General features: G+C 41.0%; 1 protein-coding gene across 2 annotated transcripts in view; it reads left to right on the top strand.

Moving 5' to 3' along the window:
* Positions 1-232: 232 nt before the first annotated feature.
* The window catches only part of ATXN7L1 (ataxin 7 like 1), a 113363-nt gene continuing 93894 nt past the window's right edge, over positions 233-19701 (top strand). For both annotated transcript variants that reach the window (XM_062638252.1, XM_062638251.1), the window contains exons 1-2: positions 233-527; positions 1069-1137. In XM_062638252.1, the coding sequence (XP_062494236.1) occupies positions 413-527; positions 1069-1137 (184 nt within the window). In that variant the 5' untranslated portion in view covers positions 233-412. The remainder of the gene's footprint in view (positions 528-1068; positions 1138-19701) is intronic.

Below are 19701 nucleotides of genomic sequence, written 5' to 3'. Positions count from 1 at the left end.
CTGCCTTCCCGGCAAGGCTCTTCCGCAGCCGGCCCCGCTCCGCTCCGCCGGAACGGGCCGGGCCGGGCCAAGCCGCGCCGGGCGGAGGAGCTGCGCAGGGGCGCGGAGGGGCTGCGCTAGGCGCGGAAGAGACCCGCGTCCGGCGGCCCCCTCGGGGCGGGCGGCAGGCCCGGCTGCCGGCGGCGTCGCGGGGCGCGGCGCGCAGGCGCGGGGCACGCGGGCATGCGCGCTGTGCTGCGGGGAGCCCGATCTGATAGGGAGCAGGGGCTGACACTACCCCCGTGTGGGCGGCGGAACGTCCCGAGGATGACGTGCGGCGTTCTCGAATCCCGTGTCTCGCTCGCTCGCTCGCCGCCGCCGCCGCCGAAGGAAACGGGAAAAGCAACAAGGAGGCAGGAGCAGGCGCGGCGCCATGGCGGCCCTGGAGCGGCCCGTGCCCAGTCCCGAGGCGTTCCTGGGCCAGCCCTGGGCCGCCTGGGTGCGGGAGGCCGCCCCCCCGCACGCGCACGGCGCCGCCCCCCCGCACAGTAAGGGCAGGGACCGGCCCGTGGCTCGGCACGCCGCTCCCCTCCCCCGGAGCGCACGCACGGCGGCGGGGCCAGGGGCCGGGGGCCCGGCCGGGCCACCCCCCCCCCGTACTCCCCGGGGCCCGCGCCCCGCGGTGGGAGGTGCCGCCCCCCCGGGCGCTCAGCTGACGCGCCGAGCCCCCGGTGCCATGTGTGCGGGAGGCGCTGGCGCACGCCGTGCCGAGCCGCGCCGTGCCGTGCCGTGCCGTGCCGCTGCCCCGCGGCGCGGGATCCGCCGCTGGGCCGGCGCCGCGGTGGGGGAAGGGGGCGAGGGGGAGGATGCGCGGAGGGGCCGGAGGATGCTGCGGGGGGTGGGGGCTGGAGGGTGCTGCCGCGGGGGCCCGGCGGTTCCGCTCCCTGGCAGATGCTCCGACCATTGTGCCTTTGCTGTTGCAAATAGAAACACTGCTCACCTCCTCACCTCTCCTCCTCCCCCCCCGCCAAACAATAAATGCACACCTCTGGGCCCTCGCCGCTTCCTGACTCTGCTTCTCTTCTGCAGGTGTAGATCTAGAAGAGACTGGAAAGGAGGGTGGAAAAAGCAGGGAGGTTATGAGGCTTAATAAAGAAGGTAAGTGGATAGTGCTGGCACACCTCTCTACCTGTCTGTCTCTTGGTGGCTGTGGATGACTGTGGTTTGGCCTTGACAGGGTAGTTTAATAGCATATGGGTATCTCTGTCATGAAGAATGTTTCAGGGTTGGATACACGCAGATGACTGTCACCGTGTCAACTTCTTTTGAAGTATAACAGGTGTATGCATACAACTGAGAGATGTGGTAAAAGATAAGGCAATTTTAAGTCAAAAGACAACTACACCTCAGTGGCCATGTTGGATTTTTTTCGAGGACCCTGCCCCTTGATGCAATGTTTCGTTTGCTTCTCTGTGGGGATGACCATATAAACCTGTGCATCAACTTTAAATGTTATATTATTAGTGACTAGTGAAAAACATTTTCACTCACAGAGAGAAACAGTTACCATCTTTGGGTTCATCCACTTTAGCTCAAGTCGCATTTTATTCTTTCATCCTCATGGCTGAGTGACTTACAGTCAACTGAGCAGCCAGCATCTTATATTATCTTATGTTAGGCTAAGCCTTATTATGCAAAACCAAATACTGGTCATTTGCTTTTCTGATCATAAGGTTTTCTGGTACCGTAAGTATGAACAGGCAAATTCCAGGCTAATGATATTTGCTAATATGTCATGCCTGACACAGTTCTGTCAGTTGAGAGGAGAGACTTGAATGGGGAGCGTGGGCAAATCAAATCTACACATTGTGTGACATGCGCTGTTAACATGCTGAGGTAAAACCTCATGCAACTAGTGAAATGGTTTGGGACATGTTTTCATGTAGCTTTCTGTTTCTGTTCCATTAAGAAAGCAGTATACATATACAACCTTTCTGTCACGAGAAATACTTCTTGTGAAGTCAGTTTGTAATGAATGATCCCATCATAGTAAAACTTCAGTGTGACGTAACTGATGCTGAGAGAAATCCCGCTATTACCTGTAATGTCATCTCATATATTCTGAAATGATGCAAAGTTTCTTGTTATGCTATAGTTGTCATTACGCGTGCGTTCAATTTTGAGCATCTTTGTAGCTAAAAGACATCTTGTGTTTTCTAAACAAGCTTTTGAAAAAAGAATGAACTAATAATATAGAGTTGTGTGATAAACTATTAAATTGTGTGGAGTACACATTAAATAAAATTATTTAAAATATCATAAAACCTCCCTTTTCAAAGACCTTTATAGAGATGCCAAGCTTGGTTATATTCCTGTCTTGATTTTTACGTGCCTGAACGTATCTGTTTTGCCGACCCAAAAGCAAGTTACAGGCAGATTGGATTTTCATGTAATATAGTATGGCTAAAAAGTTCCAGGCTCAAACAGTTTGTACATCTACCAGTAATGTTGAGTGTATGTTTGATTCAAAAGTAATCAAACAAAAATTTCCCTACTTGAGCTTGGCCTTCATAAGGATCTTAATTTTTTGAGATAAAATGTTTTCTGCCTAGAAGTCCTTGAACGCAAATTGTTACTGTAAGCTTACTTGAGACATAAAGATTGAAACGCATCCCTGCTCCTTAGTCATACATAATATGCAAATTGTTTCTTAGAACAATTCAGTATAGATTATCAGCTCTATTCTGTCATTGTTTGGTTTTAGGGAGGTTATAGACTTCATCAAAGGAGCTCTATTTAAACTCAGTATCCAGAAAAATTATTTCCAACCTAAGTGTAATGTCACTGCTGACATTGTGATAGTGAGAGGTGTGAAGCACTTATTAGCTTTCATAGTATTTGCACTGTTACACAGTTTAAAGAAACAAAACTGTTATATTTAGAAAATAAAAAGCTTTAGGAATTTTATTGCTTCCAAATAGTAACTTGTTTTGGATCACTTAGAAAGGACTTTCAAGAAGTTTGAAGAAATAGTATGTGTTGAAATATTTCTACTGTATTCACTTCAGCAGTGTGTTAATACAGGTGTTTTCACCACACCCATCCATGTCTCTGAATGCCCACTGTAAATCTTTCTGGAGCCTCACTATCCTTACTAGTAAAGGTGGGAAGAATTTCCAGGGTTAGATTGGTCTGCAGAAAACATAGCTCGTGGGCTTGCAGAAATTCTGGGGCACTTGTTCTGATCTTGTACGCATCTGTTGTGTGACATAGTGACTTCTTTTGTCTGCTTTGTTCATAGACAAGGGTTGTGGTCATGGTAGGTCTTAACACCAAACCAAATGAATTTTTCTTTGCTTTCTTATCTATTTGAGTAGGTCTTCATATGGCATTTGTGGTGCCAGGAGATTGTAAGAGGTGTCTTACAAAAATCAGACTTTATTTGTGTAAGGGGGGGATGACGGAAGGACAGGACTTCAGATATCAAAAATTAGTGTCCTGTTTGAGAAGGATAGTGTAAAATCTGATCTCACTGCTTTTACTTCTTCTAATATTTGTCTGCATTTTGTCAACTTCAGTTGATATGACCAGATTCATGTGGCCATTCCCTTGTGAGTGGTTAAGCAGGGGGCCTTTTTAGACTAATGAAACTGTGCGTGGAGAACACAGTGGGGGAAAGGGTAGGGAAACTGTGGTCCCCTCCAGAGTGTGACAAGGTGTTTCAGTTTGGATCCATAGGAAAAAAATTTGTCGGGTGTCAAAAAATGCTTCATCCCCCTGTCACTGCCTCCTTTCTGGTTGTGTACTGTAGATGTTTAGAGTGGTGGGCTGCTCTTTCTCCCTCTTACCCAGGTGGGGGCCTGGGAGGCAGTATTACCAGTGGTGGTGGGGAGGAACCCTGTGAAATCTCTGCCTGACAAAGGGGTTGATACTTAGCACATCCCTGGGCAAAAGGGTTGCAGTCTGGCAGTGCTCATCCTTTCTATAATGCAAAGGATGTACCGAGGCCATGTGCCCCTGTGCCCCCTCCTTTGGGCAGAAGTAAAAACATAGAAATATTGCTCACTGCTTTCCTTTATTCTGCAGTGTATATGTAGGCAGCACAGTGGAGAGAAATTTCCTGAACATTTGTTCAGTTTTGTAGATGGAATTGCTTTTTCATGCTAATACTTGGTTTGTGTATCCTTTAGCAAATGCAGTATGGCCATGGTGGACTTTTACTGGCTTGTAGGTTTGTGGAGAGGAGATTACCAAGTTGTAAGTGTTCACAGAAAATGAAAAAAATTATGCAGAAATGTTTGTGCTAGGGGAAAAAGAAAACCAACCAAAACTCAACACACTTACTTGCTTATCTAATCAGGAAACAGAACCAGCATTGTGTAACTTATCTGACAAATCACTACCAACCAACCGGCTTAGCTAAGAGGGGTTATCAGAATTGGAGCAGCATTTGGGGTTTAGATTGAATTTTGAAAGTTGAATGGTGTGTCTGAAGAATGAAGATTTCATTCTAGATAGCAGGCATAGTAAAAGGACTCTGTATGTATTTGACAGTTTGTGTCCTGTAAAAAGTCACAGTAATTGTATGCCTGAGAGATACAGTGATCTTTTATTATCAGTCATAACCTGTAAGTTGAGTTTAGATTAATTTTAGAGGCATATGTTTTGCTCTATGCAATATTCAAGAAAATAATAGAAGAATGTTATTTTTTTGGTTTTCCATACAGAACCTATTAGTAATCACTTTAGTAAATGTGCAAGCATTAAGTGTCGTGTTTCTAGGTATGCATGGGCTGTAAAAGAGCAAAAGATATCCTGTGTATCTTCGTGGACTACAGCAGGGTTAAACACAACATGGGATTTAGATCTGTATCTGGGTACTTGGTGTCGTAATCAACTTCAGTTTCTCAGTTCAGTGGGTTTGTATTATTGAGGTTTCAATCTGATGGTGTGTGTATTTTGTCTTAGATGATCTGTTTTTCTAATATTGTGTTAAAATTAGAGATTTTCTATCATTGTGCAGCCCCAGACTTGACCATTTTACTTGACGATTACACAAGCAAACTGGATAGTTGTTTACAGTATGTTTTTCCTATTTTTGACTTCCCATGTAACTATCTGATGGAAAGCTTTTTGGTAAATCCATTGGCACTGTCAGAACAAAATTAAAGGGATACTGATTAGTTTTGCTTTCAGAATTATTTTTTTTATTCTTCAGAAGAATAGCTTAATTTTATCATTTTTCATGGAAAAATAAGAAGCTAAGGAGATTGGGTGATGGTAGGGAGCACTTTATAGGGAAAAAAAAAAGGATGTAGCTTGTAACATTTTACTTATGAAAAGCCAGAGGAAGAGAACGAAGATTATTTATGAGGAGATTGTAAAAGAAGAGAAGGCAAAACCAGCTGGTTAACATAAGCACAGGAATTGAAGCTGGTCTTTTTTTTTGATTCTTATTTATTTTGTTGTTTACTGGTGGTTTGCTGATGGTGCTGTTTGTCTCCTTTAAAAACATACTAACTAAAAACTTAAGGATAAAGCATTCTTGTTTTTATTTAGCTGCCTTCATCTCCACCTTTTTGTGGTGGTAGGGAATGTTTGAAAAGGCTGAGAGGGAAAGAAAATTATAATGAAGTTTTGAGCACATACCCCAGAAGAAATAAGTGAGGTTTTTGAATTTAGACCACGTTGATTGGTGATTCGGGGTTGGTTTTGACTTTGGTTTTTCAGTGGGCAAAAGAGGGAGGTGAATGGTGTATAGTTTTCTTTCTCTTCCCTGTAAGCTAATAAGGTCTTCCAGAGATACTGGTTCTTAAACAGATGTAATATTCAGGTGGAGCTTGGTTAGTGAAAGAACTGAGAATTAGCAGCATACAAATCTGTGGTTATTAGCAAGTGAAACTTTTTCTTACCATTCTTATCTTTATGCTGGGAATAAGAATAGTGAGCAAAGGTCCCCACTGGGTTTTTCTTTAGGATGAGAAATGACAGTGGGACTGGATTCTGGTGTTCAAATACCCGATCAGTTCAGTATATGATATCTGACTTCCATAGTTTTATTTTTTTTCCCATGGACAGCTTCTGCAGGGGGTGGCGTGGCTCATGGTTGTGGCTGTCACCTCATTTAATGTGTCTCAAGGAATGGTAACAGAGGAAGAATGAAACATTATGTATGATAGTGCCCAGAAATTTAGTCAGAATTGTAGTTTATCCTCATAGTTACATAGTTATTTTCTGAAACCTGTCCTTTAGTTCATCAGCCCACACACTGGATAAAAAGAGTGGAGTCATTGTAAGGCTCTCTGATCAGACATTCTGTGTTTTAAGTCAGGATTTTGGTAGGATTTTAAAATATGTATCTGAACCTGTTCTAGAAATTATTTTGTTAAAGATTCTGGGTTTGTTAGATGGCACATATCTTGCTGGAGTTCAGTAATGTTTCTCCTAGTACTTGTGCAACAGTTATTCTGAAGAGGTTAGATCTCCTATAGCTTAAGGTAGCTTGTTTGATCACTGGTGGGGAAACGACATGTGATTTTCTGTCAACTGACAGCACTGTCACTAAGGATCTGTCTCTGACATTGCTTCTACTTGTTGCAATTTATAACTGGACTTGAGAAAGAAGGAAATGACATGTGTACTAGAGTGTACCCTGTTGTCACCACAGAAAGTGAAATAACTTCTTTTATCTGTTTTTGATTGAGATATAAAAACGTGTGTGTTCTTGTTGATCTGCCTCCATACGTGCTTAATAGTTTATAGACTAAATATAGGTTTCCACATTTCAGAGAAGACTACACAAGTGTTGAACCATTTTCACTGTGAAACAGAGTAATTTCCTTGAAATAGGCATTTTGTTCTAGTTAATAAAAATTAGGACATTGTCCGGTTCTGTATTATCTTTGGGGCAAAATTTTTAGCCATTTAACCAAGGCTGATGTGTATGAAATGGAATCAGTGGGAAGTCCTATAGAAAACATGTTTCAAATCACATTTTGTTTTAGTTGTGGATCACAGGAGTCCTGTAGGCAGAAAGTGTAAGTTTCTGGTAGTCCCAGTGAAAGTTTAGATTTATAACCCTGCATGTATTACTAAAAAGGTTCACCTTTAGTAAAAATAGTATGTAGATACGAGTATTTCTTAAACAGTTAACTCCACCATAAAGTCACCTGAATGACATGACCATGTGTTATTAAGAGTAGTTTTGGAATGACTAGCAAGAAAGATTTTCAATAGCTAGGAACTTGGTGCAGAAGTTCTTCAGCTTGTCCTTGAAAAAGCTGATTCAGGAGTTAGTGGTGTTAGTGGTGCAGGATTCCTGGTGAAGCTTGTGTCTTTAGGTTATTTGTATGCAAAAAAAACCTGTGGTGAATGCTGCTGTGATGCAGTCAGGGTGTTTGACAGAGGTCTCTTAGTAATTCTATAGCAAGATGGTTCTCTTGCTGGATGAGAAAGATAGTTGCTATGTGGGTAAAATGATCCAATTTTTTATTGTGCTGTGCAGCTCTCTTAGCTGACTCAAATTGGAGATGGAATACAGCATGTTACTTAAGACTGATGTGGGGCAAAGGAAAACGGACTACTGCATGCATCATTTCTCTCTTTCCTCTTTGTGTCCCTTTATATGGTTGAATGTTGATAATTTTAAGGGAGTAGTTTTGTCATGAATTGTATGGTTTATTAAAAGGTGTGCTTTAAAGCCACTGATGGCGCTAGAGAAGCGGGCTTTCTGACTGCTTTTGGTCTTGTGCTCAGTAGAAATAGGGATGTCTTCCTTACTTCGGATATGTTGTGTTTGTTATTCAGCAAATTTCCTTTCATATTTTACTAAGTTATGTTAATAATATAGCCCTTAAGCCCAACCCATCTTCCTATTTATCTGTGTTCTTGACATTATAATCTAGAATTATTTGGTCTTCCTGTTTTTTGGTTTCTGTGTGCATGTATTTATAAAATGTGCAGTGTTTGGCAAAAAAAGAAGTGGAATTTTCCCAGGTCAGCAAGAGCATCAGCCAGGAGCAGTAGTGAAGTTGAAGACAAATGCTGTAGGTTCTGCACAACTGCTGGTACCAGTGTACATCTAGTGCAGTTTCACTAATCGCCAGGCCCCTCCTGAATCATCTGTAAAACGGAAGCAGTTGTGTTGTGACAGTGTGGTGTGCAGTACACAGGGGGTTTGGACTTCCTTTTGCTTCCCTTTCTGTTCCCTTGGAGCAGGTGTTCAGCAGAAGAGGCAGAAGGGTGGCTGATGAAGTAACATCAAAACATAAGAATGATTGGCAAAGGGCATAAGCTATGAGGTTTGATTCTGTGTTCTTAATTTTTTTTTTTTTGTTTTATTCTAATATAGAGTGTTTGATATTTTCTGACCATTCTTTCCCTTCCTGTTTCTGCTGTAGGGGGCTAAACATAGGGGGACAGGCAGAAGACTGGGAATTTATAGTTATATTTGGATTGAACACTGCTAACATCATACACATAATAATTGTTGACAGGTTTGTTGGACCAAAAGTGTCTTTTCTGTCCAGACAAAGCAGGATGGGATTGGATTTCTCCAGTATCAGAATAAGGCGACTTCAGCTTGTCATTGTTCTGAGCTGATTTGGTCAGAATGGAAGCAGAGGTTTGCACAAATGTAAATCATCACGTGCCTTCATCTTTGAATCTCTGACAGGTATTCTGTCCTCAGGTGGCCTTTCGGCTGGCCACTTGAGATTGTCCAGATTAAATAGATTATCAGGTGGTAGTTGGCATATGCAGTTATTTTTTTAAGCTGCTCATTGAAACAGGACGCTTCTGATGATTTAAATCTGAAAAGTTTGTTGGACCCATGCCACCACAACAGCCACTGAGAGAGCCAAAGCCTTGTTTGTTTGGGGCTGATAATGGAGACAGTCAGAGGACAATGATCTGGATGAATATAAGTAATTCGTCTGTTACTGCTGTGATTAGGGAGGCAGTGTTATTATTTGCATGATCTGAATGGCTAGCAGCCCCATCAGAGACTAGATGCTACTGTGTGCAGGAAGGGTGTGTGCATGTGTGTTGTGAAATCGTTGTGCTGCAGAGCTAACTTTTTAACATATGACAGAGCAGGAGTTTTAATATTGACAAACAAAAGCACTTAGTTGCTCAACATGATAGGTGGTAGACTTTGGCCTAAACTAAAGTGGCTTTCTTAGAACTGGCAAGGAAAGCTTTAAGGTGGTGTTCAAAAGGCAGTGAAGTAGTTTTGCAAGAGAATGGAAGATATCCTTACTCAAGTGTGGAAGCTGGCCTGAGTGAAAATAGATTGGTTGTTAAAAGCTTAGTAAATGGATACTGACATTGTGAGCCAACTAGAAATGTGAGCAAATGGTGTGATAGCAAGTAGGATGTGGACAGAGTATGCTAGGTATGCCAGAAGAGCCTGGAAAGCAAAGACGAGTCATTCCTAGTGTTTAAAGCTGGAATGGAGGGTTGTTGGTTGCAGAGAGAATAATGGTAGATCAGTATGACGATATAGAAGAAAGAACTTTTGAAACAGCATAAACAAGCAGGAGAACATTTGTCAAGGAAAAAAAAGAAGAAAAATTTAATATCTAATGTGAGGTGAAGGCCCAGGAAACACTTTAGCCCTGAGAATGTTTAGGGAAGACTTTGTCCTAAGGATGCAAGACAGGAGAATGATTTAGGTATAGATGTAGCCTGAATGAATGGATCAAGAGAGAAGTCATTGTCAAAGATGACGTAGTATTTCATATCTGAATGATGCGCAGGATGATAATACTGTCCGCAGTTATCAAGAGAGGGGGTGGAGAAGAGAGGGTGGGAAGGGTGAGATGTAAGTTCTGTTCTAGCTGTATTGAGCTGAATCTGACAGCTACTCAGTGACAAGAGGTGTCAGAAAGATAGACTGAGATTTTTTTGTTTAGACATAAATCTACTGTATTTGAGACCTGTCTCCTTAGGAGCAGAGTTTGTGGATGAATTTCCCGATCATAAGAGAAGGTGCAAAAGATGCAGCTTAATGGAACTACTAGAAGACAAAGGAGAAAGAAGGAACCTCCCAGGAACCTGTGAAGTGTTTGGTACAGGGAGGAAGGGAAGCAGGAGAGGGTAGAGTTATCAAAGTAAGAAAAGGAGAATGAATGCTTTAAAAGGAGAAATGCATTTAATTTTTATGAGGAACGTACAAGGGTTATGGGTGATGGAAATATATGACTTAGTCAAACAAAGATATAGCAATAGTAAAAGCTTTTAGATGTTTTAGTGAAGTAGTTGCGGTGTAGTGCAAGGGACAGCTGAAGGGAATTCAGGCTGAACTTAGAGACAAGTTAAATGTGTAATTTGTTATCAAACAGTTCATAATGAGTTTAGAGATGAAAGAAGAATAGAAAGAGATGTAGTGGAGTTAGAGAAGCAAGGGGTAAGAAGTAGGTTTCCAAATATAGGAAAGACTGCCTGTCCTGCTGTTCCATCAGAGCATGAGGAGAAAGATGTGAAGTATGGGGTGATGTGAGTGAGGCAAGTGGAGAGTGAGACAGTTTCGTATCTGTGGTATGAGGAAGAAGCAAGAGCTGTAAGGAAGAGAAAGAGAGTGGGAAGGAAGAATGTGGAATGATTATTATGTTTTCTGGCTTTCTCTTGGAATAAATATTTGCATTCTAATGTAGAGAAAGAAATGGATACAAGAGAAGAGGCTTGAGGAGTGAGTCAAAAGTAGGAGGAAAAAAGGCTGAAATTGCAGGTGTGGGTTCAGCTCAACTGGAGGAATGGCACAGCTTAGTAAGCAGTAGGAGAGAGAGAGAAAACGTGCAGTAACCTCATTTCCAGTCTGTTTTCCTTTTCCACTGCAAATTCTAGGACAGGCAAAAATAAAGTGAAGGAAATAGATATTTAAGACGAACATGGATTTAGGACTGGTGGAGTTGGACCTAGCTGTGGGAAGGAAATGAAAAAAAGATTAAAGGTGGAAACAAAAAGGAAAAAAATACTGTGTCAATGTGAAAAAGGGTGGAGTCCTGAGTATCAGAAATAATGGAGTGGGAATAATGAGCAGTACCAAGAGAGTAAATTGGTGCTATTAATTATATGCCAGGTCAGCCTTTGAGTCAGGTTCTCAGATGGAAGGTTCTTTTGGAGATGACTAGAGAGAAGATTGCTAGCATTTTGTGCTCTCTGACAACCCCATGCTTGAATCACAACATGCCTCTGAGAAAGGTCAAAGCCTTGAAGAAAAGCAGTATTTTGGAGAAATCCAGAGAATATTGCCTTTTCTCCAAGGAGAGTGAAGCGTGTGTAGATCATGGCTGTGGCAGCAGAATGCTTCTGTGCTTGGGTGACTGTTTGTATCTATTACATCATGTGATGGGCATGAAAGTGGTTTGCTTGCTGGTTTCTAGCTCAGTAGTTTTGTTCCTTGCAGTGCATCGTAAGTAGGTAATGTATCTACGTGACCTATCATGTGCTGATATTGACTTGCGCTTCCTGCTTCCAGAGCTGAGACAAGGCCAGAGGATTCCATTATCATGGACTGGGTCCCAGCTAGTGCAGTATTGCACAAGGTGTACTAGCAGAGCTTGGGCACGGTGCTACAGTACCCATAGTTGTGTGGCTTTTTGCTTGTTTTGCAGGGCAAAGCAAGCTTGTTGTGGTCTGTATGCTACAGGCAGGCATGTGTTATGATACAGCATTTTTGTGGGGTTTTCTTGAGAAGGCAGAACAATGATTTTTGAGGTGTTAAGTGGAATGGCTGTCATTTGTGATGCAGGCTTCTCAGTGTTTAAGAAGCTAATCTCAGGTTTTCACATGTCTTTAGTAGATCTAAACAGCTGTGTAAGGAAAGAGATGGGAAGAGGAGAATGCTGTGTGGAAGAGGTTTTTGCTCACAGAGGATTGAGCTGATCCTTTGACACGGAAAGTTTTATCCCTTACCGTCCCTTCTTTTCCCGGGCAACTTTCTGCCTGTCCTTGTATATTATCAACATTCAGTCATCCCAACAGCTTATACACAATGTCTCCCAGTCACTGAGAAGAAAAAAAAGGCATAAGATTTTTCTTTTCAGGGTCCCTTGGGTTTTTTTATGCAGTATCATGAAGTTTTGTTCTAATCTGTATTCATGCTTTTGTTTTATTTTTGGCTTTTTAGAAGACTTGGAGAACCTTGGGCAAGTGTACTAGGAAACTGAATGTGTGGCAATGGAAAGATATAAGGAGAAATGGGAGAAAAAATATTTCAGCTCTTGAAATTATGTTCAGCTGTGTGTACAGTGCTTTTAATAGGGTCTTTGTACATTCTGTGCTTGGTGTTTTCTGCAGCTACTTTCCTAACTTGCAGCACACTAGGTGTGAATGTCACCAAGCCTTGCAGGTATGTAGATTTTGAAAGAGGTAATGCAGCTTTATAGATTTTTGGGTTACTTGTTAATCAGAAAATACTATTCTTGACTGCATCACTGAGGGAGAGAATGCTACAAGTTTTATTTTGTGGCATTTATTATTGTTTCCAGCTTTTCAAGATACCTGTCACTATTCTGACTATTTGTTTTCCAAGCTCTTTGGCAAATCAAAGCTATTGTAAACCTTTATTGCTTTCCTGGAAGGTAAGAGTTTATCCTGAATGTGAGGGTTTGTGTTTTGTTTTGTTATTAAGTGTATATTTGGAAAAGTTCTAGAGATGTGTAACATATATCTTCAAATGATTTAACATGTATAAAAGTGCCAGCATTAAAAAACTACTAAGATACAGTCTATATTTCAGAGAGCTTACAGTGCACTTCAGACAAAGCCATCATGGTATGCTGTGAAGGCAAAAATCAGTCTATGAATGTTGAAAAATTTCATGCAGGCAGCTATTTAAAGGAGGAATTTAAAGGAGGTAGAGAATAATTAGTGGAGGAAGGAGGCATTGAAGCTGATAACATAGAGCACAGTGAAGTAGTGTACAGAACAGATTTCTAGTGAGAGCAGTTTATTTGTGAAAATAAACTCTCCCTGTTTTGTTAATATTATCTTGCTGTCTCGGAGCTGGAAAGTGAAGCTAATTGTAATTGCCAGACTGCAAAAATAACATAAATATTGCAAGATAAATCTTAATCTTCCTTAACTCTGTTCCCTAAACATGCCCTCTGTTTTCCAAATACTTTGACATTCCCTTTTTTTATTAGGCTTCAACCTTATCCATTCTCTTGAATGTTGCCCTAGTTTTAATACTAGGCAAAAAGTGAGGAGAAACTAACACATTGTGTATGCAACAATATTTGTCATTCTTTCATACTCCTCTTCTGTATGAGTTATTTTATGCCCATTTGTTTATATATTACAGGATAAGAGTATAAATGAATTTGCAACATTCTAAGCAGGTTTGACTCTTGTTATGGACTTTCAGCTTCAGAGTGAGTCTGTTGTGTCCAAATTCCTCTGAAGTTTTAATTAATTTCAGAGAATCCCTTGAATGTGGGCTTTTTGTGGCAGATTTCTGATGAACCATGTGCAAGCATAGAGTGCTATGAAAACAATACACAGAACAAGTGCTTATAAAAACTTGCTCATTTTAATACATTGAGGTGGTGCAAGAGACTTTCCCTGTGTTAATAATCATGTATTAAAGCTGCTTTGAGTAGTAATCAGGACAGTGTATATATTCAGAGGAAGGATTTGGAGAGGCAAAGGGGAAGAAATCCTGAGTATACACATGATGACTATTGATAATGTTTATAGATCACCTTTCATTGGAAAAAGACCCAAAGTGTTCTACCAGCCATATGCAGAAATCAGTTTCTTACTGAAAGGGGGCAGGGGCATCTTTGAGTACAAATATGGCTACTACTGAAAGCCTAATCCTACCTGCAATGGAATTAAATGAAAACGTGCTAAAAGCTGTGTACTGATAGAGTGTAATCCAGTCCTCACTGAAATATGTTACTGCATAATGATTTGGAAAGGAAAGGAACAATACCTGATTTCCAGATTACAAAGAGAATCCACCTTTCCCTATCAGAGGTCATGGCAGACTTTACTGACTAGTGCTGTTTGCCAGTGGCCAAAAGATGGTGCTCCCATTGGCACCAAATTTTGCTCATTAACATTAAGTAGCAATCGAAGACTGCCATGTTTTGAAATACATTGTTGGGGTTAATCTGTCTTGTCAAAGAACGGTTACCCAAACCAAGCTTATAAGAACAGGCCAGTACTTATTACAGCAAATTAATAGTACTTCGCTATATTTTAGCAAGTCACCACAAATACTAGTATGCTGCTTTTCTATCATTTTAAAATTGCTTAGAAGTAGGATTTGATGTTGCTGCTCCAAAAACTACATTGCTTGCTCCTTTCCTGTGCAAACATGACTATCATTATCATTTTCCCTGCACCTGCTCTGCCAGAGGACCATCTATGCTTTACCAGACATGGTAGGATATGATTTTATAATCTCAATTTTGATAATTCTTTTGGTAGTCTGTTTTCCTTTTCTGTTTGTGGAAATGTTCATCCTAGATACTTCAAGATTTTACTTGGCTTATTTTTTTCATCCTAGATAGGAAGGGAAACTAGCTGGTGATACAGTAGTAACTGAAGATTATAACTGGCAATTAATTTTCACTACATGGGTAAATTTATAACATTAGCAAATCCTCCATGAGTAGCCTGCAGCTCTGCCTTTTGTCTGGTAGAACACTGCCTCTACCCTGAAGCAGTCTTCTGCTGTGCCTACTGGATTTTGCTGAAAATCAAATCTGCTGTTGTCACCCAGTACTCCAGAGGTGACTATTCAGGTGAGCATCAGAACATGGTGGGGCAAAACAGGCTGGGTGATGAGTTTATTGAATGAAATAGTAGTTTAAAGAGGTAGCTTTAAATTGGGTGACTGTTACATGATTGTAACATAATCTTTTTCTCTGCAGTTTTTCTCTTGTAAAATACAGGCACTGAATTCATACCCTCCATTATACATAGAGATTGTGCAGTTAGGGTTTCAAAGAGACATGTGTTTTTCTTTATAACAAACAGAACTAAATTTGGTCACAGTCCATTCTGAATGTGTTGTGTTAGGAAGAACTTCTATCTAGAATATAAGTAGGGATGGAAGAATTACCTTAAAGTATTGATTAAGTTATTACTCCCTGTGCAAAGCAGTCTTGAAGAAGGCTGAAAGTGCGTGATTGGGAGAGTAGGAGAGAGGGGAATACTACTACTTTTCATGCATTTTTACTGAAATGCTGTATCCTGGTTCTGATGTGCACATCAAGTGTTGGAAAAACTGTAGGGAGTTCAGAAAAAAATCTACATTAATTTGAGGACTGGATAATCAGCTTTAGAACGGAAGATTTAAGAAGCTCAATCTAGTTTATCAACAGACGGTAGAGGCTACCTGCTAAGTCTATAAGTACTTAGACAGGGCGAAGGTATCTGACAGTTAGATTGTTCTTTGTTAGCTAGATTAAAGGGATTCGCATGGCTGAAAGCTGAAGCTAGATGTGTTCGGACTAGAAATAAGGTGCAGTTTTCTAATGATACAATTAAATAGGAACAGCTTATCAAGGGATGTAGTAGACTCTCTGTTGCACAAAGTCCTTGCATAATGCCCTGGTGCTTTCCCAGGAAGCACCTGGTGCTTTAGCCAATCAGAAAGCTTGGGTTTGAAGCTGGAATATGATGGAATTCTGTAGCCTGTTTTAACATAAAAATTCATTACAGATCATAGGGAAGACTTTTCCTCTCAGTTCCTCTCCTCCCTAAAATTTCATACATTTTTAAATGCTTCTTTTGTTAAAAAAGTTCATGCGAAAGATGACGTCATCAAAGCAAAAGGCAGCTTCCTAGCAGTATGGGTAAGAAAGTACCATCCTTTATTAGCAGATGAAAGAGGAAGTAACACTTCCCATTCACCCATTATATTTTCCTGGTACTCAAACCCACAGATATCCCTCCAGTCATTAATTCTAAGCATAATAATTTACCAATATAATTGTTAGCCTTCTCAGATGCGTTGCAGATAATTTGTGCCTTCTCACTTGTAAGTTCATGCAGCAGATATCTGGGCCAAATGCCCCCTTCAGCTTTACTTTGCAAAGCAAAGCAGCCTTTGTCAACGTGTTTTTCCTGGTGCTGCCTCCTTGTCCATAGACTTATAAGAAAGTAGCAGGTCAATCTTTGTGGAAAGGTAAGAGGCTGTGTAATTTCTGATGAACTGTGTGGGAATTCTTTTTGTCCTGGTTTTGCAAAAGGAATAGGATGCTGGGGAGGGACTCTTCATTAGGGACTGTAGTGATAGGACAAGGGATAACAGGTTTAAACTTAAACAGGAGAGGTTTAGGTTAGATATAGGGAAGAAGTTCTTTACTGTGAGGGTGGTAAGGCACTGGAATGGGTTGCCCAAGGAAGTTGTGAATTCTCCATCCCTGTTGGTGTTCAAGGCCAGATTGGACAGAGCTTTAGGTGACATGGTTTAGTGTGAGGTGTCCCTGCCCATGGCAGGAGTGTTGGAACTAGATGATCTTAAGGTCCTTTCCAACCCTAACTGTTCCATGATTCTGTGACATTAGCACTTGACATGATTTAGTTTACCTCTTTGTTGTAAGATCACCATCAGTCTGAGTGAAAGTGTTACCTTTTTTTTGCAATTATGTCTACAGCAAGGCAAATAAATGCTGATTTAAGGGACCATTCAACTTAGATGGGAGTTGTATATGTAGCGTTAAAGGAAGAACCTAACCTATTTTCAGTGAAGACACACTTTAAGAGGTTTTCCTAGTGTCTGTGGTCCTGTAACTCTGTGTTTATAAGAGTCACAAAATAATTGGAAAGCAAATGTGATACATCTCAAGTTTATAAATTGTCCTCCCTCATCCTCTTACCAGTATTGCTCCCTCCAAAAACTTGTAAGAAGGTAGCATGAATTGAGGTTCTAAAAAGGAAAATGCGCAATATTGGATTTTATCAGTGAAATGTTAGCTTCTGGGACTTACACACCCAACAAAAACTGAAGAATTTCAGATCTGTGTAATATATGGGAGGTTTTTTATTTGTTTGTTTGTTTTTGTTTTGGGGTGGGTATTCTGGTTCATTATGGTTTTTGGTTTTGTTTTTTTTTCCCCTCTAGTTGGAAAGGCTAAAACCAAATGTGAATTGGATGATGAAGTTTGCTCTAAATGTATGTCAGTGTGTATTCTGTGTGTATGAGCTCGAGCTGTTTCTTGTCAGGAATCTGCAGGGTCACACGTCTTGTGCTACTTTGTAGTAGTATCATGAGGGGGTTCTGAGGGTTCAGGGAATCTGAATCTTCCTCGGTTCCTTGTTGCTGTCTGTGACAAGGTGGCACAGCTTGATAGGTGTTTGATCCATCCTTTCTTAGCTGAGTGGTTTACACTCAGAGTCACCCTTAGTGTGTAACTTGTGCACTGAGTTCGACTGAGTGTTTGGGCCAAGTGGCCTTGTCCTGGTCTCCTCACTGTGTAGAACCCTGTATCCACAATCTCTCAAATGCTGGATTAGGCTAGGATGTGCCGGTAGGTAATACACTCTGCAGGATACTAACAGCCATGCTAACATCAAGCAGATGATTAGTCTGCGTAACCTTCCCAGCATCATTTAATCCATATCTGTATTCAGGTTTCATATTTTTCTTAAGTATGTGGTGATTCAAAATGACCCTCTTTTGAGGCATCAGTTCTCTTCCTTCATCTGATTTTCTGGTTTTTATACAGTGTGCTTGGGGGTCTTTTGCTTAAATTAAAATTGGGTTTAGTTTGTTTCTGCTGTCTCTTTTAGAGCAACTGCTTTTAGCTATAAAAAGTATATACTCTTCAGTGGAACTAGTGTTTGGGAGTTGGTCTGAATTGTGTCTGTATTATATAGCTGGTATTTTTAGATGATCCTTGTCCGCTGTCAGTATTTTAGGTAGACTGTTTCTCTTGCCAGGAATGGCTTAATGAGAATTCTTTCAGTGATATTGCAGCAAAAGCAACATCTAAAAAAGAGCAAAAGTCTACACTTCGGGTTTGTATAGGTACAAAAATTCCACGTGGATACTGCTTTGAAAGAAGTGTAGTACTCAAATTGTGTTCACTGCCAGTGTCTAATACATTGTCTTTTGCAGATGTTGGGGACAGCCTGCTCTTGGCTGTATGAGCATCCAGGCTGTTTTCTGCCCTAATCAGGCAACTTGTAGCTGATACCTGCTGTCAGTTAAAGATTGCTGACAGGCCTTGGTGTGCATAGGCCTTCCCCTGTGGCCTGGGGACAATGAGTCTGGCTGGGCATGTGCCACTTTCATTTGGTGTTACTGGTTTGCTTCTCCTCACTTATCACCTCCTTCAGGAGTGTAACAGTAAATGGAGGGAAAGAGGGTTCAGAAGAACCTAGTCTCTGTCCTACTGTAATAAAGTACCTAAAGTCTGGACATCTTTTTCTGTAAAGGAAAATAAGGAAAATGTGATACTTATGCATTTTAAAAATGTAGCCTTCTTTTAGGGTTATTGTTGGGTTTATTTTGGTTTGACTAATGGTTTACCCTTTCAGAACCAATGAACACAGTTTTAATGCTTTAGTAGCACACTTGTCTAAAGCACTTGGCAGGCTTCTTGATAAATTAAGCCTCTCAAGCTTTCTGTGAAGTGTCACAGATGGAGAAACAGAAACACGGAGAGGCCAAGTGACTTGCTCCAAAGATGTCAGATAAATCTCCAGTTGTGTTGCTGGAGTGCTTTGGTTAAATGCATCTTCATTTGGAGATTGTATGAGCTGAGGTGGATAAAAAAAAAGCAAAATAAATTGCTGCGTGTAATTACAGCACATGACACATTTTCAACAACATTCTCCAAAGACCTGTATCTTGTCATCGCACAGTGTAGCTAGTTGTGTCTATGCAGAGGCTACATTCCCCTTTGCCTCACTTTGAATAACCACTGATATTTTTATGAAGAGCAGAGTAATGGAGGACCAGATACCTATGTGGGACCTCGGAGACTGAGACCAGCCACAGCTTTAACTTGCCAGCAGCAGTGGAAGTTTTAATTCTTCCCATGTTTGAGAAGAGAAAAAAACCTGCTTTTCTGTATCTGTCCACAAAGTGCCAGTCTTACTGGGCTGTTTTATAGAAGAGATTTTTGTCATCAGAATAGTTGTGCTTTTTGTTGTTGTTGTTGTGTTTTCTTTTATTGTGTTTAAAATTTTGCTGTACTTGCAGTCAAATATTAGGTACTCATCAAAATCCAGGTCTCCGTCCAGACGGCACTGGCAAACCTTGCCTTGGAGTGTATTATTTACACAGGAATATCTGTGGACTGCACTTTACTAACCTGTGTATTGAAGCATCATACAGCTTTGAATTGTGGTTCGTTTTTTCCCCTCAGAATTTGATCCAAGCAGCTGTCAGAGTAGCAGTTTGATGCCACTATATATGTTCTATAGCTTGAAGGAGGCTTTCCTTCACTTTAGCAGGTATCAGCTCATTTTTATGAGAGTAAACTGACTCACAGTGCTCCTATGGAGATGCTTCATTCACAGAGATATCTTGCAGCAAGGAACTTGCTGTTGTGATACCTTCTTTTGCTTGGTTTTGAGTTGCTCCTGGCATTTTCTGCTGTAGGTTTGGTTTTAGTTAGAGTGCTTGGGTAGGTGAAAGGGCACAGAGAGCTATAGGTGAGACAAAATTCCCCTAGGTAAGGAGAATAAGGAAGAGGAGCAGGGGGGATTTTGCAGTATGTCTTCTGAAGTTTTGGGTGATGTGTCCTTGCTAGT

Source organism: Pezoporus occidentalis, unplaced genomic scaffold, assembly GCF_034315485.1.
Source record: "Pezoporus occidentalis ecotype Australia unplaced genomic scaffold, CSIRO_AGI_Poc_V1 ctg56, whole genome shotgun sequence".
NCBI classification, from domain to species: domain Eukaryota; kingdom Metazoa; phylum Chordata; class Aves; order Psittaciformes; family Psittacidae; genus Pezoporus; species Pezoporus occidentalis.
Note: the sequence above shows the minus strand (reverse complement) of the source record. Positions and strands in the feature narration are given on the sequence as shown.